General features: G+C 44.1%; 1 protein-coding gene across 1 annotated transcript in view; it reads right to left on the reverse strand.

The window, feature by feature from the left end:
• Nucleotides 1–26,189, reverse strand: part of DAB1 (DAB adaptor protein 1) — a 449,435-nt gene that overhangs the window by 28,992 nt on the left and 394,254 nt on the right. Inside the window, exon 7 of the mRNA XM_023549549.2 lies at nucleotides 20,751–20,810. Coding sequence (XP_023405317.2) covers nucleotides 20,751–20,810 — 60 coding nt within the window. The remainder of the gene's footprint in view (nucleotides 1–20,750; nucleotides 20,811–26,189) is intronic.

A 26,189-nucleotide genomic window follows, 5' to 3' on the forward strand; every position in this document is an offset into this window, starting at 1 on the left:
TTATATACACCTTAGTACATGCTTCCAATTACTCTTCCCCTAATGATACAGCCCACTCCCTCCTTCCACTCTCTCTTTTTGTATCCATTTCATCAGCTTCTAACCCCCTCTACCCTCTCATCTCCACTCCAGGCAGGAGATGCCAACATAGTCTCAAGTGTCCACCTGATCCAAGAGGCTCACTCCTCACCAGCATCCCTCTCCAACCCATTGTTCAGTCCAATCCATGTCTGAAGAGTTGGCTTCGGGAATGGTTCCTGTCCTGGGCCAACAGAAGGTCTGGGGGCCATGACCACCAGGATCCTTCTAGTCTCAGTCAGACCATTAAGTCTGGTCTTTTTATGAGAATTTGGGGTCTGCATCCCACTGCTCTCATGTTCCCTCAGGGGTTCAGGGCAGTCATCGTTGTACACCTATTTTTATAATGCAGATGGCAACGTCATGTGTTTATGCCCAGATTCTCCAAAACACATCCAATATTTTCCTGAAGATATACAAGGACGACGATGGCACTATTTGCAGGCCAATGATGATTATTCAGTGAGATACCAGTATGTAAATAAATCTGTTCTCAGTAATAGTGACAAAGAAAAGGGGATGCTGATTGTGATGCCTCAGAAATGAGAGCACTAGTGCTTGGAGGGAAGGTGGTGGTGGTGGTGGTATAGATGGCTGTAATAAGATGGTGGTCATCAGTCACTCACTCACTCCACATTTACTTATTGAGCAACTATGAAAAGACAGAGTCCTTTTCTACTTCTTGTGAGGGAAACAGAAAAGAGGCAATTATCATACATTGAATGGTGTTATAAATGAGATAATTCATGTACAGCCTCTAGTATAAAATGGCTGGTTCAGAGTAATGACGTGATTCATGATTCACTACTACTGTTGTCTTCATTATAAAACACAGGGCGCCCAACCCAACCTTAAGGTGCCAAGAAGCTGGAAGCAGCAGAGGTTTTGATGATGGCGGAGTAGGGGTGTTGGCATTTGATGGTGGCACTGCTGTTGTCATAAGGATAGTGAATAGTGATCATCAGGAGAGACGATGATACAGCCATTTCTGTGGTGACAGAGCCAGGGAAGGGAATGAAGAAGAAACACTGCAAACACCAACATATTTGTGGGTCTCCAGGAAAGCCCAGTGGAAATGACCGCACATTCATATAATTGGAGAAGCTTACCGGGCACTAAATTCTGGTCTCAACACTTGATCACATCCCAAAGATTTGATATTTGACAAGGGTGATTTTAGAATGTAGTAGTCCCTGGGTGGCACAAGGAGCTCTGGTGGTGCAGTGGTTAAGAGCTCGGCTGCTAACCAAAAGGTCAGCAGTTCAAATTCACCAGACACTCCTTGGAAACCCTATGGGGCAGGTCTACTCTGTCCTATAGGTCGCTGTGAGTCAAAACCGACTCCACGGCAACAGGTTTGTTTGTTTGTTTTGGGTGGGGGGGCCAAACAGTTAAGAATTCAGCTGCTAACTGAAAGGCTGGAAGTTTGAGTCCACCAGAAATGCCTCGGAAAAAAGCTTGGTGGTCTGCTTCTGAAAGGTCATAGGCACGAAAACCCTACGGGATGCAGCTCTACTCTGACACACGTGAGGTCACCATGAGTCAGACTTGACTCAATGGCAACTCGTTCCCTCCTTTAGCACCTTCGTCAGAGTAGGTGACAGGTTCCAAGATGGCCCTGATACTTTCATGACTTTCCAAAGAACAAACAGACCTGTACAGGTATGAATGTACAGAAAAAATAAAAAAAAATTATAAACCTAAGGGGAATGATTTCCCAAAGCTTGTAATTATTTGTTTTTAATGATCTGTTCCTTTCTCCCTTCTTTTTTTAAGAATCTGTTATTCGTTTTCCACATTAGCAAGAATTCAAGGATTTCTCAAAACTCTTAACAAGGTTTGGCATCGGTTCAGCACTTTGAAGAGGGAGTGAATTAGAACCGCACTAATGTGAAATTGGCTCCTGTCAGCAGCCTGACAGGATCGGCATACATGTCGGGGAGGAGGGCAGGGGAAGCTGCTCAGGGAGGCAGTCATCTCTTTCTTCGCTGCTGTGCGTCTCTCAGAGAGGCTACTACTGTGGTCCAGATGGTATTCAAATGGTAACAAGAAATATTGGATGGAGTGGAAATCAAGCGAGAGGAGCAGAGGCTGAGGCTGGGTGTGGGGCAAACCAGAGGAAATCCAAATGGAGAGATGTCACAGCAAAGGAAAAAAAATAGTCAGGGGACTTTGGCGGCTGCTCTGACAGCCATTGCGTACAAAATGTTTTCCTTTTCTTCTCTGGAGGAATGCAGTTCTTACATACTCAGGGGCTTATTTCCTCATTCGCCTCTTCATCCCTGGACTGAAGCCTCCAGACATTCACTTAATAATTAACAAACTGCTCCTGGATGCCCAGTATGTGCAGGGCACCGTGCCTACCTGGTGAAGATGAAGATGCTGCCCTTTTTCTGGGCTGCAGCAGTCAAGTTAGGGAACTTGGGGAACACTCATTCAAGTCAGAGTGTCACAGCCAGAGGACCACCATCTTCATGGAGCACGTACCATTTTCTCTGCTGCAATGCCATTCACAGGACTGAAGGCAATTCCATTGTGAACAACTAAAGCAAAAATTCCGTTTTTATATAAGCAGAATTCAACTAGTTTATCCATTGCTTGAATTTTCCTTGATTGTCAACTGGGGAACTATCTACCTCACAAGACCATGTGGAAGATTAAAAGGATAAGATTTATAGAAATAGCTTAGCATGGTGCCTGACACATCATAAGGCCTCCATAAGGGTCTGCTTATTTGTGTCATATATTAAGTCAACAATCCAATGGAGTGTTCTTTCGGTATATGATGGTTTTGTAGCCCCTATTTGGTGGCACTTTGAACTGTTTTATGAATTGCAGAATTGCAGAGTAATAGAGCTAGAAGGGACCATAGAGATCTCTGATACAATTGAAATATACTTTTTTTTTTTTTCCAGAGGAAGAAACTGAGGCTTCCAACTTGTTCAAAACCATGCTAACTGACATTATGGCAGTGCTGAGATGAAACCCAAAGTTCCCAACTCCTGGTCTAGTCCTGTCCATCTCATCACGATTCCTCTCACAGCTGCAGAGCTTGTGAGGTGACAACGCTACGTTAGGGCAGAGGAACCATCTCACCTGGCTCGCGTTTTACAAGGAAACTGATTCCCCAAGGAAACCATAGCCTGCTCATCTGTAAAACAGTGACAGAAAGAGTACTTCATAGGGCTCCAAAGATCAAATGAGGTGTTCACCAAGAGACTAGACTTGGAAAACAGCCAAGAGGTTTGACATCCAGAGGAAATCTGGAAGCATATTACCCTCAACTATGATCTCTGAGTGACTATAACTTGGTAACATAATTTCATATCCCCTCTTAACAGGTCTCTCAGCTTATTCCTTACTCTACTCAGTCCTTGGTGCGAGGTATTCCCTCTGACTGGATGCCCTTCCCATCCTTATTCATCAGGAGAACTGTAACACATCCCTAGAGAATTGAGCCTAGTGTCACCTTTCCTCAAAATTTTCCATGGGCCTCAGGACAGACTAAATGATCTGCCTCTGGGCATCACACATGCCCAGATAAAATGGTTGATCATCTTGTCTCTTCATCACTACCCATCATGACCCTGTAGAAACTGTAAGTTTTTTGTAGGGGAAGCTGTATCTTTGTATTCCTAATACCTAGATAGCTCAGTGGCCAGCACATAGAAGGAAGTTACATTGAATGAATAAATAAAAAATAAAAAACCTGAATGAATAAATTAACTTGTTTATAAAATAATGTAGAAAATTGAACAGAAGAAACCTAGTGTTAGCATGACTTACTATATACTTACTACATGGTAGTAGTCCATTCACTGTGTTTCAAATGTTCAGTATGTGTATATGTGTGAAGGTATCCCAGAAAAAGTTTTAAGAACAGGGATGTGTTACCTTGCTAACTCATCTAATATCTGGATGACATTTTGATCTCAGCTCTCAAGTCCTATATATTAGTGAAGTCCATCAATGGTTCAACGGCAGCAATTAATCTGAGACATACCTTGCTATTTGAAGCCTAGTCTGATCTCATTACCACCCGTGGTTGTTAGCAACTGGTGAAACAACTCTATTCCACACTGCTCAGCTTCTCAAACTTAAGACGTTGAAAAGAACTCTGGATAACCCCGAACCCATTCTTTCCTTGTTGTCTGAATTCTGAAAAAGCCATTGAATATACAAGTTATTCTTGATTCCTGTCTTGACATCTGATCTTTCATTAAGAAATGCTGATTCTATCTCTAGAACACTTCCTAAATCTGTCTGTTTCTTTAAACCTCCTCTGCAGCATCTTCTTTTGCCTAGACTATTACAACAGCTTCCTTCCTCCTTCCACTTTTGTCTCTTTGTTTATCCCACACAGAACAAATCAATCCTAAAAAGAAAGGTCAGGTCACTCCCCTGCATAGGGCCCTTCACTGTCTTCCACTGCCCTTGGATAAACTCTAAGCTCCTTACCGAAGTCCCTATAGCTGTCTACGATCAGGCTACCTCATCTCTCCCTGAATTCATCCAGCACCAAAACCAAACCAAACAAACCAGTTGCCATTGAGACAATTCAGACTCACTGTGTGTTATGGAGTAGACTGTGCTCTACAGGGTTTTCAAGGCTGTGACCTTTTGGAAGCAGATCACCAGGTCTTTCTTCTGAAGTATCTCTGAGTAGGCTTGAACCACCAACCTACTTTCCCCATTATTACCATGATCTGGTCAGCACCGGTCTTCTCCCCTTTCTTCATCTAACACTGCTTCATTCTTTCCTTAAGGTCTTTGCTCTTGCCTTTCCTTGTCCCTGGAACACTCCTCATCTGGTCAGACGCTTCTCATAATTCCAACCTTGTGTCAGGTGTCATCTCCATAAAAAGATCTCTTCTGACTATTTACCCGTATACAGAAGCAGCCCCAGTTCTTTTCACATTGCCCTGCTTGTTTTCTTTGGAGCACTATTGCTGTTTGTATGTTACCTATCTGTTGGCTGTCTTCTCTCATGGCATGTAAGCTCAGTAAGAGACAGGACCTGGTCTGCTATGTATAACACTTGTGCCTAGCACAGTGCTTGACACATAATGGGTACTAGTCAATATTTGCAGAATGGATGAAGGAATCGATGCTTGGACAGAAAAATGAATGAGTGAAGAGAGACTGGTTCTAGAAGATAACCTCCCAGGATTGCAGAAACTATAAAATAAAACAAAAAAAGATCTTTGTGCGTAATACTACAGGGACAAGGGAAATACATGCTTGTCACTCTGGCATCAGTGCTCTGGTCTCTGGTTCCATTTCCTGCTTGTTCTCTGGGGCTAGACGCCTTATCTCTGAGGACTGGGTAGCTACGGCAAAAAGGTGGCATATTTGATGAGATCTTACCGAGGACACTCCAAGCAGAGATCTCTCTTTACCCACATTTTTGCTCTTTCTGTTCTATGAAAGACCATTTTAAAAGTAGTATCTCCTTGGCTACATTACAGACGGTTGAGATCAGTATTTCTGGTTTTGACAAATGTGTAAAGATGATACAATAGTCCATTCTGGTCTGAAGAGGAAGGAACGGACCAAATAGTGATATTGGGACTTCATCTTTTATTGACTAGGCAGGGTCCTGAAGGGCAATAATAACAGCTAATGCTTAAATGGAACCTCCTCTGTATACACCAGACACCACTGTAAGTGCTATCATGTATTAACTCACTTAATTCTCACAACAAATGTACGTTGCTATTACTGTCCTCATTTGCATGTCCATGAAGAAACTGAGGCACACGAGGATTAATTAATTTACCCAAGGTCATAACTAGTAAGCAGCAGAGCTAGGATTTTCACCAAACTGGGTTAGCTTTGGAATGTGTGCTCTCAACCAATATGCTATAGTGAAGAGAACAAAAGGTGTAAGAGAACCTATGCTTTAAGACAAGGGTTGTGGAAGGAGTAGCAACAGTGGGTACAGTGAGCCTGTCCTTCTACAGTCCACCCCAATCCATCTGGAGGACCATGGCCAGATCACACTGCAGTGTTATCCCATAGTGATGACCTGAGTAAGAGTGGCTAGAATTTCCTGGGTGACTGTGGAAACAACAACAAATAAATGGCTAAAGAGACAAGACTATGTGATTAAAAAATATAGTAAAGGTGGGGCCAGAATACTGGGCTGACAGCATGCAGTGAGAGGAGAAGAATAACACTAGAGATAAGGACAGCACTATCGCTAATCTGCTGTAGAGAAACATGATGATATGGTGACAGATTTCTATGATAGGTAGGAAATGGGAGGTTGAGAAGGGAGAAAGTGTTGTAAAAAGTGAGAGTGAACATCACCTTAACAGGAGACATTCTTTATGCCCAAGCAGAGAAGCATGGGTTTACCCTTCACAATCAGACTTCATTTTCCTCTGCCTTTTACCTGTTGTTGTTAGGTGCTGTTGAGTCGGTTCCGACTCATAGTAACCCCATGTACAGCAGAACGAAACACTGCCTAGTCCTGTGCCATCCTTACAATTGTTATGCTTGAGCCTTTGTTGCAGCCACTGTGTCAATCTGTCTCCTTGAGGGTCTTCCTCTTTTTCTTCTTTAGACAGTCATTAAAAAAGAGGAAGACTGTCCTTAGCATTTCAACCTAAATTTTCTTATCCATAAAATGGAGAAAATAATAGTTGTCATGTTAATTAAACTTGATAAACTTAGTCAAAAATCATTTGGAAACGTTTGTAAATCTATATAAATGCATTACTAATATGGATTGAATCGTGTCCTCTCAAAATATGTATTGAAGCCCTGGCCCCTGTACCTGTGGACATGATCCTGTTTGGAAGTAATGTTTTGTGGTTATGTTCATGAGGCCATACCAGCACAGAGTGGGTCTTAAGCCTAATCGCTTCTGAGTTATAAAAAGCACAGAATAGACACAAAAGATGCCATATGAAGACAGATACACACAGCAGATGCATCTACGAGCCAGGAACTCCAAGGATTGCTGGCAACTACTAGAAGCTGAGACAACAAAGGACCTCCTCCAGAGGCATCAATTCCTGAGTTTGGACTCCTAGCTTCCTGTCCTGTGAGAAAATACATTTCTGTTCTTTAAAGCCACCCACTTGTGGTATTTTTTGTTACGGCAGCACTAGGTAACTAAGACACTTGCCATCTCTGTGGATGGGGCCCAGGAAGTTGTGTTTTTAAAAACCTCACAAATGACTAGTTTGTAATGCAGCCTTTGGAATCTCTGAAACAGAAACTGCCTGCTCAGCACTTAGCACCCTTCCTGGCCCCTAGTAAGCGCTCAGCAAATATTAAGCCCCTTCCTTCCTCTCTAAGTCATCGCAAAAACAAGTTATGCATGCTTTGGGTTAGGGCTATCACTGATATATATTTTCTTATTCCCCATGGTCATTCATTTATCTCTTTCTCTTTTTTTTTTAGACTAGAGTTTGTTCATTATTCTTCTGCAACCACTAATAACGGCAGTTAGGGAGAAAGAAAGAGCCTCAACACAATGATTCACCCAGAAAAGCTGAATTACTTGTTCCGAGAAAGAATGAATACCAGCATCGATGGATATTTATGGGGAAACTGTATATTATGGCTCTGCTGGTTAGAGACGCTGTAGTTAAGGTTCTGTGAATGTTAATGATCTATATTAGAGAAATAATGATAGACTCACAGGAGCAAAAAAAAAAAAAAATTTTTTTTTTTTTTTCACAGCAGCAGCCGCCATTTTCTTACCATGGAAAAGATTGCCAAGTAATCTGATTTATGTCCACTGAAGGCGCAAGCATGCCCAGGACACCTGCATCTTGGAGGTAATACTGTGGCTGCTTAAGCACTGGTAGCACAACTGGGAAAGAGTTTCAGAAACAAGATGGACAGAAGGCTCCTGCCTTTTGCTTGGAATCTCAGGTATTCTGATATACAGGTGGCTTGGCCCAGCAAGGAGAACATTCACAAGCTTTGAATAGGGTGCCCCTATATTTTGTTTGTTTAGCTGGACAGCGAATAAGGAAGACCGAAGAAGAGTTGACACCTTTGAATTGTGGTGTTGGTGAAGAATATTGAATATACCATGGACTGCCAAAAGAACAAACAAATCTGTCTTGGAAGAAGTGTGGCCAGAATCCTCCTTAGAGGCAAGGATGGCGAGACTGCGTCTTACATACTTTGGACATGTTGTCAGGAGGGATGAGTCCCTGGAGAAGGACATCATGCTTGGCAGAGTTCAGGGTCAGTGGAAAAGAGGAAGACCCTCAACAAGGTGGACTGACACAGTGGCTGCAGCAATGAGCTCAAGCATAACAACGATTGTAAGGATGGCGCAGGACCGGGCAATGTTTCGTTCTGTTGTGCATAGGGTCACTATGAGTCAGAACTGACTTGACGGCACCTAACAACAACAACATATTCTGTTTATGCCTATTGTTCTGACATAATTGTTAACGGCAAACCCCTTTTCACTTTCAAAAGTGCCCCAGTTTAGATGATAAACTAGGTCATTCTAGTTTTAGGGTCAGAGAGATCTGGGTTAGAACCTTAGTTATGCCTCTTCTAGCTGTGCTAAGTGATTTAAGCTTCAATATTCTTAATGACATCATGGGAGAGAACAGACCTACTTCTTACAGTTGTTTGGAAGAGTCTTGATATAGGGCATAAAGTGCCTAGCACAATCCCTGCCTTGGTGTGGTGGTCAATGTTTGGTAGTTACAGTTGTTTGTAATCCTCACCCCACAGCCAGGGCCTTGCTCCTCACCTGCAAGTTCAGCCCCAACCCAAGCTCTTGAACTGAACTTAATCTTGTTGACGTTACTGCTTAGCAATGGAGCATTGAAGGCACTCAAGCTCCATACTCTATATACCAATCTTGCTCCCCCCAGTAGATCAAAAGCACTTTAATGGCTGGGCCATGTCTTACTCATTCTCATATCTCTTCAAACACACAGTATAGTCCTTTGCCTATATGATAGCTCAAAATAATAAATATGGCTAACATTTATTGAGCACTTACTATGTGTCACATACTGTTTTAAATGTCTTACATGCATCACCTTACTCAACCCTCAAAAGAACTCTTTGAGGAAGTTATAGATAGCCATTACCCTCACTGAGAAGTTTAAATAACCCATTCAAGGTCACATGGCTGGTAACTGATAGATCAGAATTTCGAACCAAAAAAGTTAGACTTTAAAATTTACACTGTTAAGTTCAATACCATGCCATCTATCAATCACTGAGTACCCACTCTCTGCCAAGTGCATTATCAATTGCTTTACAATTCTTCCCTTATTTAATTTTCCTAACGATACAGCAAAGTGCTCTCCCCATTTTGTCAGCTGGTCACGAAGAATCTGAAGGGTAAAGCAACTTTTACAGAGCCATACAGCTAAGTATGAGGGTCTGGTTCACTTCAAATCTCATGCTCTTTCTGCTGTTTTGCTCCCTCCCAAAGAGTAGGCTTACAATCTATGTTTATGAATTAAATTATACAAATGTAGTATCTCACATGGGAAATAACATGAAAGATGTCCTTGTCTGACCTCCCAACTTCTTCCACCCATGGAATTAAATAGTGGGTTCCTTTGAACAGACGTTTTTACATTACTTCCTCTGGGTCCTCTTCCCTTCTAGAACCCCCTGTCCTTCAGAGTGGACTGGGGATGGGGAGGGCTTCCAGGTAGGTAGATCTCCAGGCTCCAATCCAGCTTCAGCCACATCTCCTCTTTTGTCTGATTATATAGTAAGCTATCAGGTAAGTTTAATTCAAATAAAGTTTTCTCAGTTCTATTAAATGTTTGAATGCTACTCCTCTAGGGGACTAGAGGCAGGCATTTTCGGAGAGGAATGGAATGATAATATACCCATTCCTCACTTACTGACATGGTTAGCTTCCAGAGATCAAGTCATTATGCAAAAATTGTTATGCAAAATGGAGGATGATCACATCAGATCATAAAATGGAAGATGATTACATAATTATATAACTGCCAAATTCATTATTTTTTAACTTCTGTTCATTCTCCCCATAGCATACACTTGGCAGGCAAGGGGTAGGAGTCTGGCCGAGCCTCCTCATGCTTTTCCCCACATACCTTGGGGGCTGCAGGGCGCCCCCTCACGCTCTTCCCCACGTAACTTGGGGGCTGGTGGGTGATGTGCCTGCTGCAGCAGGTCTGCTCCAACTGCCTCCTCCTTTTCACTCTCATTCCCCTCCTCTCCCCTCACTCCTGATCCCTCCCTCATTGCCTCTCCCTCCTTCCTTCTACTCCCTGGTCTCCTTCCTCTGCTCTCCAGAGCACCAAGTCAGGAGTTAGTTGGACCATGGGAGCTGGTGCCAGAGCACAGCTCTGTGGAGCCAGGTGGGTCAGCCATGCCAGAAAGACCTGAGTGCAGTGGGCACAGACTTGGTGTGGTACTGCACCAGAGCATTGACCCTGGGACTGGGGGGGGGCCATTCCTGAGCAGCCGCCCCATTCCCAGACAGGCCACCAGCCCTGCTGGCTCACCCCTGCTGCTCTGCACCACCTGGAACCCGGAGCTGCTGTGAGCCGCCGGGAGTTGGGCACCTGTGCTAGCTGCCGGGAGGTGATTCCTAGGGATCCAGGATGCTTCCCCTGTATGGGCTGGGCTGGTACGGGAGGAGGTCCGTGAGAATGGGGGTGACACCATAAGTTACTGCACTGCTTGGCACCAACCCCAGTGATGCCATTGCAGCCAGCATTACTCTCGCCTAACATCTTGGCGTTTGTAACTACCAGGCGTATGTTGTTAATGTGCAAAACAGTCAGATAGTAGATTTTTTTTACTACCGTTGTGAATGCAGAATGTCAGATAATGAGAAAGCGGGTAAGCGTGGAGTAGGTGCAAGTGTTTTATCAAGACATGCTGTATGCTAACACAACTGAGCAAACAGGCCAGGAAGCACCTGAATATGCAACCACTTATCCCCTGTCACATTGGCATCCATGGAAAAAGAGTTGCAGGAATGATACAACAGTGAGCTCTCTACAACTCAGTGCGACTCCATTAATGACGGCCCAGTTTTTCAACCTTGGAAGAAAGAGCCAGATATCATTCAAAGTAGTAATGTGACACAGCCCCAATTTGAGTCATAGACTGAGAACAGAGAAGAAGATGAAAGGGATTACTGCTGTCTTTGGCTAGAATCTGAAGTCAGCTGATGGAAAAGGGTGATGTACAAACACTTAAAAGTTAGAAAGAGAAAACAGTGTATATGTAAATGACAGGGCCGATAGGGGAGGAGAAGGAGCCTTGGTGGTACAGTGGTTAAGGCACTTGGCTGCTAACTGAAAGGTCGACACTTTGAAACCACCAGCCACTCACTTGCCACTCTGTGGAAGAACGATGTGGCAGTTTACTTCTGTAAAGATCTACAGCCTTGGAAACCCTATGGGGCAGTTATACTCTGTTCTATAAGATCTTTATGAGTCAGAACTGACTGGATGGCAATGGGTTTGGTTTTTTGGTTTATAGGAGAGGAAACAGGGGGCTTGGTCTGTGTCACCTGGTTACTTGGCCTCCTAAGGCTCATCGCCTTGGAGGTAGCTCAGGCTCCACCTTTGTCTCACCTTCCTCATCAGCATAGCCTTCCAAATCTACCCTAGTCATCCACTCAAATTTACCCTGGTGCACCTCTCTCCCTAGTCTGCTCAGCCTTGATCCTTGTCTTAACCCACAGTGGTGCTTTCTCACATACCCCTTGTCCTCTTTGCCCTCAGATCCATTCTTGCCCTCATGGTGTATCACAAGGGGCTGTTCCCTGTAACTGCATTTCCCAGGCTCCCTTGCCAACCCACTTCCATATAGGTTTGGCCAACAGGAAGCAGTAGCGGGAGACTGGACAGTGGGAGAAGGGAGAAGCAGTGAATTTCTTTTGTGCTCTCTTTAGGCAGTGTGTCTGGCAGTAGCTGAATCTCCTCTGTGGGGTCAGCTTCCACCCGAGAGCCCCTCTCTTCATGGTCCCAGATGCTCCTGAGCAGCTCCCTCTGAGTGCAGGTGCCTGCTGGCAGCTCCAGCTCCGGGGCTCTGCTAACACAACCTCCTTTCTCTGTCCTTCTAGCCCCAGTGATGGTAGCAACTTCCTACTGTTACTAATCTGGGCTACCCCACTACGCCCTGATGGTTTTCAGCTCTTCTAACAACTTTGTAACTAGTTCCCCACATTAAATTCTCTCTATTAAAGTTCCTGGCTTGGGTGCTGTGTTCCTGATTCTATCCTGATGGACAGTCTTAGGTTACTTCATTAGCTACTTAATGGTCTCCCCACCTGATAAACCACCTGCCATTGGCCACCAGAGTGACTTTCAGAAATGCAACTCTAATAGTGTCACTCCAGCACTTGCAAGTATCAGTGGCTTCCCAACAAATCCCAGCTTCTTAACTCCACATTTAAGGCCCTTCCCTAGCTGGGGCTGCCTTCCCTCTGCATCCTCGTCTTCTCCCAGGAAGGCATCTTGTAGTCCAGCCACCCCTGCGTAAGGCAGGCTTTTCCAGATCTCAGTGCCTTTAAACATTCTGTTTCCTTTTCCTAAATGCTGTTCCACCCTTTCTCCACCAACAAACTGCCATCATCTTTTACCAAACTATTTATTTCCCTGGCCGTAGACTTCATCAAGCTCCCTTAGCCAAAGTTTACTGCCCCTCTGCTGTGCTCTCATATCATCTTATACATGGCATCGTACAGCCCTGCTCATATTGACTGTAGATATTTTTATACACCCGTCTCTTTCTTAAGTCTATTAAAACTCTTAAGCAGCCTGCCTTATTCATCTTGACATCCTCAGTGAAAAGAACACTGCCAGCTGGGAGGTTCTTAGTAAATGTTTGCCAAATGAACGAATGAATGAATGAATAGAAGTTATAAGGGAACTCAAAGAAAAGAAGAGCTTTCTGGTAATCAGATCTATGGAACTGCAGAAGCAGTGAAGGTATGTCACTGCAGGTAAGCTAGCCAAAGCCAAGCATAGGAATGTCCATCCATACCTGTCACATATGATCTTGAGGGATTCCTACACCGGCAGGGAGGCTAAACCAGATAATCTATTTTTAATGTTCCTGCTAACTCACAGATTCTAGGAATTCGTGATTCTATCTCAGGACAATTTTTGTTAAGCACAGCAAAAAGAAAGCCCACTTAAGAAACATCCAAAAGGCCACCTTCTACTTCCCTTGTGGGAGTACACAGATTCAGGTTCCTTCCCCTTACTTGGAGGCGACCTCCTCTTGTGTGACATCTATGTTAACTGCGATGCAGTAGTTTCTCCACAGTGTGGTGCTTAATGAGGAAGGGAAACCAACAAATGTTCAGACTAGATTTAATCCAATTACGCAACATCTTGATCCAGACTTCAGGCTAAAGGAAAAACCAACTGCTGAATTGTGACTGAAAATTCATTTGCCATAAAAGATGGGGTGGAAGAAGACAGAGAACAGTTGTCCAGAAACTTCTGCAGCTCTTCACCTTAACGGATTGACTCTCCTACATCTGCAGCAGGGAAATGGAATTAAATCTGAGGCAAGGACAGTCAACCAGACACTGAATGCTGAGGGTCAGGGTCTCACACAGAAACACACAGGGTGTTTGGAAATTGGGAGGCAGGAGTGGCAAAATGAGAAGCGTTCTAATCTTCAGAGGTGAGGCGCTTTCAATGAAACTGTTCTTTGGGGTTCACGGACATCTTTTCAATATCTAGAATGAGGGAAGCCATGTGCCAGGCAGAGTGGGGGCTGAAGAATGAATTTGACCTGGGCCCTGCCCTCATGGAACCCAGTCTCATAGTTACCCCATGTGTGTCCAAGTAGAACTGTGCTCTGTAGGGTTTCCAAAGGCTGATTTTTTGGAAGTAGATTTCCAGGCACCTTTGGGCAGACTCAAACCTTTAACCTTTCGATTGGCAACCAAGCGGAATAACTGTCTGAACTATCCTTGTGAGGGATTAGTGCTGTTACAGAGATTCTAGAAACAATGAGCAATGCGAGACAGGAACTGAGGCATGAGTATAGATGTTGATTAGGGTAACAGTGAGAAGATGGAGGGCCTTGAATTTTCTTTAATCATAAAGGCAGTATGATTTAGTGGAAATGTTGTGCGTGCCCGAGGTAGTAAAACCGAGGGTTCACATTCTGACTCTGTCACTTATTAGCTTTGTGGCCATAGGCAAGTTACATGACCTTTTTAAGCCCTAGTTTCCTTATATGCAGGGTCCCTGGGTGGCACTAACTGAAAGGTTGGCAGTTGGGAGTCCACCCAGAGGGGCCTCAGAAGAAAGGCCTGGCGATCTACTTCAGAAAATTCAGACACTGAAAACCCTGTGGATCACAGTTCTACTCTGATACACATGGTGTCACCATGAGTTAGAAATCTACTCAAAGGCAACTGGTAAACTGGTTCCTTATATGTAAATGACACCGACCTCATAGCAATGTGATTACTGAAGGAGATGACCTGAGTTCAGAGCCTGGACTGTCCAAGGCTCATAGCAGATGGTCAAAAAGCTCCAGCTGCCTTTTCACAGCTAAGTCAGCCTTAGACCCTCAGTACATACGGATAAGGGAGTTGGCACTATGAAACAATGAAAGGAACTGAATGGGAGGCTTCAAATCCAATCATCAGGGTTTTTATCAGCTTCTCCCAGTGTGGTCCTCTTGCAGACACACCAGATAGATCTCTAGTCCTGGTATTTAAACTCTCCAGATAGAAGGAGAGGAGGAGCAGATTGTCTAAGCACCTACTCTGTGCCCAACGCTGGCTTAATAAGGTGATTTTGTTGTAATACTTGATACTCTTTCTTCCATCCAGAGTACTAGGTTCACAAGGCACTGCCACTTACTGCAGGTTGCTGTGCATGTCAGAGTGGGCTACTTAAAGCCCAGGGTGATAAAGTTGAAGATAGGAATGGGGTCTTTAGAGTACTGAGCTTGGCAACTGAGATACTGGGAGCAAGATTATAAGTAAATGTTAGACCTACAGAATGAATATGGGAGCAAATGGAATGTGAGAGTAGATGAATTATTGTGAGATCCCTCAGTACAATCACCAAGGAGCACTGGTAGCACAACAGTTTAGCACTCAGCTGCTAACCAGGAGGTTGGCAGCTCAAACCCACACAGCGGCTCTGCAGAAGGCCTGGCGATCTCCTGTAAAGACTTCAGCCTAGAAAAGCCTATGGGGCAGTTCTACTCTGGGGTTACTATGAACTGAAATCAACTCAATGGTACCTAACAACATCAGTACAACCACCTTCACAATATAGGGATCCCTTATAGGACCATTCATCTGCTGCCTGAATACTCCTATGGGCAGAGGCCTCACTATGCCAAGAGGCTATCCTTTACTCTGAAAATCAAGTCAGATGATAGGAAATTTCTTCCTTATATTGAGCCCAGATTTGCCTTCCATTGTCATACAGCTTGGACCTTGTCTCTTAGTGATAGAACAGCCCCTAAAATAATTAAAAACCAACAGATGCCATCCCTAAGTGCTTACTTCCCCAGAGTCTCATAAAAGCAAGCCTCATTTTCATAGAAGATGCTTTCACACACATTGCCACGTGAACCTCATAAGTGCCCCAAGATGATGGTAGGATGGTCGTCATTTCCACTTTACAGATGAAGAAAATGTGTCTCAGAAAGTTGAAATGATTGACAAAGATCACCCTCAAAGTGAGGAAAGAATCTCAGGAGAGTGTGATCATTTCTTTCCATTTAGGAATCTGTATTTAATCAAAATGAAATTAATGTCAAGTCCCAATTATCAATTTGACAATCTGTGCTCTTTCTACTGACCACTCTGCCAAGCTTTTAAGAATCTTTCACTGGAAGGCTAAAAAAAAATTCTGCTGGAATCCACTGACCAGTTATTACTGATAATTAGAAAGTCTTTTATACCTAATCCAACGAAATAAAAGGGTTTTAAACTGGGCAATTATAAAGGTGAAGGATAAAAGAACTTTTTCAGCTGTAAGACTATCACATGGGGGAGTGGGAGAGAGGAAAAGAAAGGCACTGAGCACTTCTCATGAGAAAATGACACGAGTCACTCTAGATGTAGGTCTGTGTCACAGAAACACTTGACTGTGAAGGTTTAGTTTCAACCAAGTTCAGTGCTGTGGTGTATAATACGGCCTGAAATAGGCCCTTCAGCGGCCTGTGAATGTACCCGTCCAAAGGTTACCGGAGCGAAAAAAACACTAAATAATGAATGCAGCAAAGGAGCTTAGCAGACACCTCCTCTCCAGTCAGGAATGTGCATTTCCGACAGTTCCAAAGAGGCTGGGACACTTGTCCAAAGAACATGTCCAGCACTATCAGCTGGCCGGGATGAAGACTACCATATTTTTCCCCTTCCTTGAGATGGAAAATGATATAAATTAATCAGCCCTGAGCATTGCTGAGTAGAGTCAGTATGGACTCTGGAGCCAGAAAGAGCTCAGTGACCTGCCTAGAAGGTTCTCCCATTTGTGCCTTTGCCCATTCAAATCCTGCTCATCCTTCAAGGGTTTTCTCAAGTTATATCCTCCTTCTTGAAACCTCCCTGTCTCTCTAGCCATTTACTGGGTCGTGCCAGCAAACATTTATGCTTTTGGCTTTCAAAGACCCTGACATAAAAATATACCCATGTATTTACTATTTAAGATCATGGAAGCCTTGGGTGTTACAAATGTACTCAGCTGCTAACAGAAAGGTTGGCAGTTACAGTCCACCCAGAAGCACCCTGGAAGAAAGGTCTGGTGATATACTTGTGAAAAACTAACCATTTAAAACCCTTAGGGGAACAGCTCCACACATGGGAGCGATATGGGTCAGAACCGACTCGAAGGCAACTGGAAGTAACATCCCATCATCTTAAGAATCCACGGTTTTTTGATGCTGTGGTTCATTCCAATTTGGTAGCCCTGATATTCTTTGATTCCGACATTTCATGCTGACTGACTCCAAGATTACAAGACTAGGGGTCAATCATGTCTTCATTGTTGACTCTTTCCTAACATCTCCAATATTTAATTAAATGTTTCAGAAACTTCACTGTATGAGATACAAAGGATTACATACATGCTGGAGACCCTGGGTGGAGCAAACAGCTAAGCACTTGGCCGTGGACAGAAGGGGCTGGTGAATCAAGTCCGCCCAGAGATGCCTCCTACGAAAGGCCTGGCAATCTACTTCCGAAAAACCAGCCATTGAAAACTCTATGGAACATGTTCTACTCTGACACATACGGAGTCGCCACCAGTTGGAATTGACTCAATGTTTTTTTTTTTTGGTTAATGTAGGAGCAAATGCTGAGGTCACAGCAGGGACTTTCAGAACACAGAGTTCCCAGGGGACTGTGCACTCATTAGAGGCCGGTCCACAGTGGGGAGCTTGGAGGGCAGGAAGATCTCAGAGCAAGGAGGGACAGAGGGTATTTAGCGTACCTCTCGGCTGTGAACTGAAAGGTTAGCAGCTGAAACCTACCCAGCAGCTTGGCAGAAGAAAGACCTGGCAATCTGCTCTCGTAAACATCACAGCCTAGAAAACCTTATGGGGCAGTTCTACTCTGTCACATGGGGTTATTATGAATTGAAATCGACTCAATAGCATGCAACAATAACTGGGAGGTTTAGGCAAGTGAGACAAACTTTTCAATACATACACTGTTTCCTCCTCAAAATTGTCATGCAAGTTAGAGTCAATCACCCAGTTTTATAAATGAGAACACTGAGACTCATGGGACAAAGAAAGGGGTAAAAAGTACCACAGCTAGAAAGCAGAGATGCTGAGATTAGAAAGAGGAGAAGCTGAGATTTCAATTTGCATCCCTCTGTCTCTTTTTGTTGTCTCTACACTAGAGTGTGTGCTGGGGACACACTACCTCGCAGACTTTTAAAAATGTTGAAGCCAGCTCACGGAAAAGCCGTCACCATCAGATGGTTCTAGGGCTCTGGGAACAGAAAGCTGGGAGCCACTGCAGGCCATTCAGGTAGCCCAGATATTTTTGAAGCCAAACTTCTATTAAGTTTGCTTAATAACTATCTTGGAGTCAGAAAAACTGGAAAGTCCATTACAAGGAAGGACCAGGGATATTCATAACAAACTCCTTCCATACGGCAGGGTCATTCATACATATATATTCCTAGAGCACTATGTCAAGCTTATTTCCACTTCCCAGGTCCTGGGCAGGCTCCTGGTAGTACAAGGACCTCAGGAAGCCCAGGCGGTAAAGGGGAAGAAAAGTAACTCTGACACCGTGCGGTGTGTGATCTGCAGAGTAAAATGATAGGCTATGAGGGCACAAAGGCAGGCTGGTCCGCAGACACTGGAAAGTCTTCCCTGAGAACACGAGGCTTGACGCTAAGCTGGTATGTTGGGAGTAGACTGCGGAGATGGGGCAGGGCGAGACTCCTTCGGGACACTGCGGAGCTCAATAAGGCTGGGCCACAAGGAGGCAGTTAGAGACACAGACTGAGGCTGGGGCCTGGGTGCTGTGTATGTCAGGCTAAGGAGCTTGGTTTTTTTTTTTTTTTTAAAGGTGCTATTAAGCATGGAGATGGTGTAGTCAGACTGTTTAATAAATTCACAAAAACCAAGGCAGCAAATGGAGCATGTTTCCTCACATATCCAAACCTGTTAGGGGCAAGGGAGGCAATTTTGCCACAAATTGAATTGTTGGGAAGTGTGTAATGGGGGCCGCACCAAATGGAAACACAGAAAGCAGGCCAGTGTTTCAGTGACAAAGGGACTTGATTAAATGTAAAGGCCTAGGGAGAAAAACTGCTTTTTCCTTCAGCAGTGCCACACTGTACGTTCTCTACCAAGTTTGTGAAAAGGGACACGCGTTTGAATACGCTTTTTCATTAGATTTAATAAGCACTGGGGCTGGGAAGCAATATTTAGGTGGGCTATGGTGGTTTCAAAACACAGGCAGTGAATTAGAGAAATCGACATTTATCAGGAAGGAATTTCACTAGGGAGAAGGGAAGCAGGGAGCAGGGGGCGCAGAGAATGGAGCAGGAAGGCACCCAAACCAGAGAATATAGAACCTCAGGTTTGGAAGGGACATCAGAGCTTGTCTTGCCCGTTTACTCATTAAATGTTTGAATCCTCTTGATAGTTTTTCTGACAAGTGGTCTTCGAGTCTCTGCTGGCCCAGCTCCAGTGAGGTAAGCTCACTACCTTATGTGCCAGTCCATTGCATCCTTGAGCAGTTCTATCAGAAAGGTCACCTGTACTGTGAGCCAGAATTGGTCTTCCTGTAGTGACATGCACTGGTCTCAGTTCCATGACTTGGCTAACATGGAACAAGTATAGTCTCCCGTCCAGGTAGTCCTCTGGAGCCCACCTCCATAGCTACAGTTCCTTTTCTCCAGGCCAAACATTTCCAGATCCTTCAGCTGCTCCTCACGGAATGGAGCTTACGGCCCCTTTATCAATCTTATCTTGAAGTGTGCAAGTCTGTCTTTATCCCTCTCAACGTACGGGGTCCAGAACTGATAGCGATATTCAGGTAGAATCACTTTAGCCTCACAACAGCTCTGTTAGGGCAGAGCTGGGATTCTTGAAGGCTGGCTTGACTTCAAAGCCCATGCTCTTTCGTCACATTGTTGAGCTGAAGGAGATCAATGGTGACTAAAGACCCTAATTCTTTTTACATATGCATGGCAAAGTCACATATCCCTCTGCTCAACAGCCTTCACTGGCCCAGTGCTGGCTGAATTATGCCTAGAAGTTGCCTTCAGAGTGCAGGTTGGAGGTCTTAAGTATGGATTCTATCCTAGCACTGAGCTGGTGTAGTCCCACAGAGCTGGTGATTTTCCTTCCTGTCTCAGGTTCCCCAAGTCCCACCAGCAGTGGGGTTCAAAATGATTCTTGTTGCCCTCAATGCAGTTAGCCTCTGGGGTTTTCTGCAGGCTGACTAAACATGGCCTTTTCCACAATGCTCTTCCCGTTGGCTGGGCCCTTACACACACCCAAGGCCCCTACCAGTCCTTCTCCTTTGTCTCTCTGAAGCTTCTCAACCACCTTCAAATTAGATGGGCATCTCTTTTTCCAGAACTAAGACACTGTTCCCTACTTGACTACGTACGATAAGTCTTTACCCCCAGGGTCTTCATTGTCTACATCTGTATCTGTACTAAATTAGGAAACTCAGGAACAAAAAGAGGAGACACATGGAAGGAAGGCCTCCCTCACTCATTCAACAGGCCTGCTGCTCTCTCGGCCCATGCTCTGTACTGGAGTTCCCAGGCTGGTGGAGAGACCCCAATACTCTGAGCCTGTACTAAGGGCAGAGCTGGGGCAAAGGAAGAACTGAGCGAAGCTGAGGGGCTGGACCATGTTTACACCACAAGGCCATGCATTCATTCAACAAACTTATACTGAAGTTGGGGGAGACTTATTGCCATGCTGCATCTGGGACACCTGAGACCTCCTGTCCCTTGGACCTAGCAATTTGTGTGATTCAATTCACTCACACTATGGGCCAGACCTTTGTTCCAGTCAGCAGCCTTTCTCAGCCCCACCATGTCTGTCTTACACCTCCTTCCTACTGGCTCAATGGGGAGTCCCCAGCCTGCAGTCAAAGCCATATCGGTCGTGACACTCATTCCAGAAGCGGGCTTCTCTGGGTTGCACATACAGCCTCAGTATGCGTGCCCCGTCCCAGGAACCTGGCAGTAGAGAGGAGACGTACTTACACTTACAGGTTGACTTTTTGGCACATCATAAACACCTTCCTTCTTTTGGCTGGTGGGAACCTATGGAAAAAGCAAGTGCAACACAGTCAGAACACTCTGTTACTCCACTCGTGAACAACGAAGCAAATGATTTCAATGCCAGGCTGGCCAAAGTGTATGTGTGAATGGCCCTGAGGCAGGCCCAGAGACCTGAGGGGCTGCTCTAACTCTGCAGGCATCAGCCCAGGCTCATCCTCTGAGGACAAGTGGATAAGGAGGGAGTGTGTGCACCATTTAACAAATACGTGCAGGGCTTCTCTGCCACGGAATCCTCACAGAATCACAGACCAGGAAGCTGCAGAGACCCCAGGTAACATGTGGTGGGGGAAAAAAATCCTAGTTTTCACTGAAGATAAAAAAAGACCCTGGAGGGCCCATGAACGGCATGAAAACATGGAATTTGAATCAAGGCAATTTTGACTGTTTTCTAAGTTTTATCTGTATCTTCTTCACTCCCTCCCTTCCCTTACTTCCTCATCCATCTGCTCTTAGCTGGGCTGCCTGCTGACTGGGATACCCTGAGCAGGTCACTTAGCTCCTCTGAGCATCACTATTATAAGGTGGGTGCTATCAGCTCTGCCTCTGTCTCAGGCTAGTATGAGGATCAAATGAGAAAATGGATATGAATAACAATCAAAAACGATTAGGCATCATAATATTTTAAAGGGCTAGAGTGGTAATTACTTTTGTCATTGATACATTATATAAACATATACGCCAACATATTTTATAATAATAACAACACAGTGACTCCTTTTCTAACGTGCCAATCCAGGGCTTTGTGCTGGAACATTCTAGAGTAGAAGCAATCGTTAGTTATTACTTCCCCAGCATCCGCCACACCTGAGCTCACATATCCATCACAGGCAACAGCCAGCGGTGGTTGTATAACTGTCTGATAATATATCTTTCCTTCCATCGGACTGGGAGTTCCTTAAGAGCAGGCATCATTTCTTATTCTTCACTATATTCCTGATGCCTTGATTAGTGCCTAAAACTCAACAGGCGCTCAGTAAACGTCTGCTGGGTAAATACACCCAAGAGGAATATAAAAAATAGTAAAGAAAAGGGGAAAAAACAAAAGTATTTGCTAGGCATGGACCAGCTAACTGAACTATCCTTCTAAAAAGATGAAGAACTGGAACTTCTTCCTTGAGTCCTTGTATCATTTTCACTCTCGTTTAAGATCTTTACAATCACCCTAAGAAGTTGGCATTATAATCGCCATTTTAAATGGTAGAAAGTGAGGCTCAGAGATGTTAGGACAATTTGCCCAAAACTTCAAAGCTATTAAGTGATAGGATTCAAACCCAGCTCTTTCTAGCCACCAAAGAGTATGAGTTAACATTGACTGAGCGCTTTCTTTTATCTGCCAGGCACTGCTGTCTGCATACATTTACGTTTTACATATATTCTCACGTAATCCTCAGGACAAGTCTGTAAGGTAGAGACCACAATTGTCCCAGAGTCCCTGGGTAGTGCAAACAGTTAACACGTTCAGCTACTAACTGGAAGGTTGGGAGGTTTGAGTCTACCCAGAGGCACCTCAAAAGAAAGGCCTGGTAATCTACTTCCATTGAAAACCCTATGGAGCACAGTGGGGTCACCAGGAGTTGGAAATGACTCAAGAGCAACTGGTTGGTTACAACTGTACCCATATTGCAGAGAAAGAAAACGAGGCTTGGAGAGGGTCAGTGATCAGAGGAGCTAGGAGTTTGAACTCAGTTTTCCTTTTAACTGCTAAACTATATAGACAGCCACCTCTTACCACTGTGCTTTTTTTTTGTCACATTCTATATTCCCAGAAGCTCTTGCATATTCTTGCAGAAAATAAATACTATGAGTGAGCATGGTTGTGTGGATGATATACTCCCTGAGTTGCTCTTGAAAGCCCCTGCTTGCAAGTAGCCAACGAAGAATGTCATTTCTTTGCTCCTGATAACTGGGCTCCATATAAAAGGAATCCTCTAAGAATGCCTACAGAATCCTTGCTAACGAGGGCCAATAAATTACCAGCCCTCACTTTTGTTTTTACTAGCTCACCTTTTCCTGAGCAAAATAAACAGCATTCTGTTCCCCGTAATTCACTGCTCACTACAGGCACTTAGCACAGCTGAACCGCAGCTGACTCTCAATTATCCCTGCAAATGGAGGAGAAGCAGTGGGATGGATAAACCCAAACTGTGCATAATTGACAAAGCTTTTCACTTGGCTATCCCATGGGTGAGATACCAATCTGCCTGTTTGTCCTTTAAGATTTATCTCAGCCAGGACATCTTCTCGAAGCCTTGCCTGATCTCTAGGTCTGGTGTGAAGCCTTTACCATGTACTCTTGTAACCTACAGTGCGTTCTTCCATTAAAAAAAAAAAAAAGTCATCTAGTACCCATTATGTGTCAGGTGTCATCACACCACATTGTAACTGTTTCTTTGCTAGCCTGCAGTCCCACTGCTCTGGAAGCTTATGGAGGACAGGGTGGATATTTTATTATCCTTGTATCCCCAGCATCTCGCACTTGCTCTGTTGTGTCGTTGTTGTTAGGTGCCGTTCAGTTGACTCCAGCTCATGGCAACCCCATGTACAACTGAACAAAACAGTGCCTGATTCTGTGCCATCTTCACGATCGTTGGTATACTTGAGTCCACTGTTGGGGCCACTGTGTGTTCTGAGTGTCTTCCAACCTAGGGTGCTAATCTTCCAGCACTATACTGGACAATACTATGCTGTGATTCATAGGGTTTTCATTGGCTAATTTTCAAAAGTAGGTTACCAGGTCTTTCTTTCTAGCCTGTATTAGTCTGGAAGCTCCCCTAAAACCTGTCTATTATGGGTGACTTTGCTGGTATTTGAAGTTCTGGTGGCATAGCTTCCAGTATCAGGGTAACATGCAAGCTAATACAGTACAGCAAACAGAGTGGACTTGCTCTGTAAATACTAGTTAATCAAAAAAACGTCTAATCGCCAGTCATTTACCACATGTGCGTGAGGCAAAACACTCGCAGAAATGCTTAAGGGATGAAGACAAAAGAGAAGTTAGGTTCCAACTCTCACCTCTGGCTCAGCTGGTCCATTCATTTACCCACTTTAGTAACATAATGTTGTAGAATGATTAAATTCTGGGCTGGATGCAACATGGAGACCTGACTCCTAATCATGGCTCTACCACAGGTTGTGTGACCTAGAGAGCTCACTTTCTTCTCTTAATTACCACCATTTCCTCATTTGGCTGCGTGAGCATCTAAGACACTGTCCATAAATTCCTTGGAGGTGGGGACCATGCCATGACCACTACTGTATCCCCATGTGCCTGTCCTGTGCTAGGTGCTCCATAAATAATTACTTTTTGGAATGAATGGGTTAATACGTATGTAACTACTCTACAAACTGTACATTACACATTGTACATACAGAAGACACTTTCAGATCATCACAAAATTAATAGAGAGGCAGTTCAAGGGTGTGTTGGATGACATAGGATTTTTGTTGTTAGTTGTTGTTGAATCGGTTCTGAATCATGTGCAGAGTAGAACTGCTCCATAGAGTTTTCAATGTTGTGAACTTTTGGCAGCGGATCGCCAGGCCTGACTTCTGAGGCACTTCTGGGTGGTTTTGAACTGTTAACCTATCGGCCAGTAGTTGAGCACTTAACTGTTTGCACCACCCAGGGACTCTGGCGTGAAAATAGAAAAAAAAAACCCAGTGCCGTCGAGTCAATTCTGACTCATAGCGACCCTATAGGACAGTGGAATTAGAGACTCATAATTTTAAAATAAGAATACTTGACACACCTTGGGTAATTAAAGATGATTTCTGAATGAGTGAACTTGGATAATGCCCACTTGGAAAGCTCAGATCTCGCTTGCGAAGGAAGCTTTATACGGTATTAAAGAACACTGGATTTAGCATCAGAAGCCCTGACCTTGGGCACAGCACACAAACTGGGGGAACTTGATTTTCTCATGTTTAAAATGACAGTCATCATAGCTGTTCTTCCTCTCTCACTTTGTTATCGGAAGGGTCAAAATAAAGTGATGTATAAAAACGCTTTGTACTGTGAGGCTCTATATTATTTTAAAAAGACAATAGATAACTTTTTCTGGTATGCAAAGTGAAAGACAATTATTACTATCAATATAGTTTGGGAAGTGAGACTACTGATCCTCAAAGAGAAGCTACATTTATGTAGCTTCTCTCCTGTTATGCTAGAGTTATAAAGAGTAAAGTCAAGCCAGGCTGCAGCCCTCTGTGACGCTCTCTGACAAGATGAGATAAGCAGGTCATGTTTTACCTCACTTAATACAGCATCATAAAATGTCTTAAACAGCATCTGATATTGAAGACATTAGGAAGTAAGGGAACTAACATTTACCCAGAACCCACTATGCACCAAGTGCTTTTCTTGTCACTTTACATCTGCACATCATTTCCAGGAGCAGGTAATATATTAGCCCCATTTTATAGCCCCGGACAATGAGATACTAAGGTTATGTACTTTGCCGAAGGTCACAGCAACGGTTTAAAGAATTAGGTCCCAGGGCTGTTTACCTGATTCCACAAATCAGAGGGGAATGAAATCTATGACCATTCTGGGCAGTGCAATTCACTCAGAAGGAATATGTATTGGATACTTCTAGGCCTTTTTAAAAAAAGAAGAATGAGGCTCCTAATGGCAGCTCCTGAAAAGCCCACCCTTACCTTCAGGCCAAGAGCTTATCTCTTGTTAATAAGCAAATTGTGCCCGGGTGGACTGGCTAAGCAGAGAAAAGGACCAGAGGCCTTTCCAATAGAAGGTGATAAAACACTCATTCCCTTAAATAGCACCTCCTGTTAATGACTGACAAACAGGAAGATCAAGGGGTCAGAGCTATTCAGACAAGTGTGATTTTTAGAGAGTGACTTGATGGCTGGCACAGAATCTAATTGTGAAGCTCAAAATCAGGGAATCCCGAGGTGAAAACAACCTCGAATAATAATCTGAGTTATTTATGTAAATAAATTTAGTTATTAATTTACAAAAGTTAGGTGTGCAGGTTTCAGAGTCAGAGAGACCTAGGAGTGAAGGACAGTTCTATCCCCGGCTGGCTCTGCGGCCCTGGGCAGGATGCCTTATCTGGGTGAGCCTCATTTTCTCTGTCTGTAAGGTGGGAATAATGACTCAAACCACCTAGGGTAGTTGTGAGAGATAGTAAGATGACGCAGGTGAACTCCCAGTCACAGAGCATGCCCACAATCAGCACTCAATACATGTTAGCAACACAAAGACACACACACAGTCTTCTCAGAGAAGCCAGAATGCTTCTCTGAAGAATCCGAGTCCGATGGTGAGACACTCGTTGCAAAGAGCAGGGAAGAGCCTTGCTTGAGAGATCCTTCAGTTTTATCCACTCATTTTTTACAGAT

The sequence above is a fragment of the Loxodonta africana genome, chromosome 3 (assembly GCF_030014295.1).
Source record: "Loxodonta africana isolate mLoxAfr1 chromosome 3, mLoxAfr1.hap2, whole genome shotgun sequence".
NCBI classification, from domain to species: domain Eukaryota; kingdom Metazoa; phylum Chordata; class Mammalia; order Proboscidea; family Elephantidae; genus Loxodonta; species Loxodonta africana.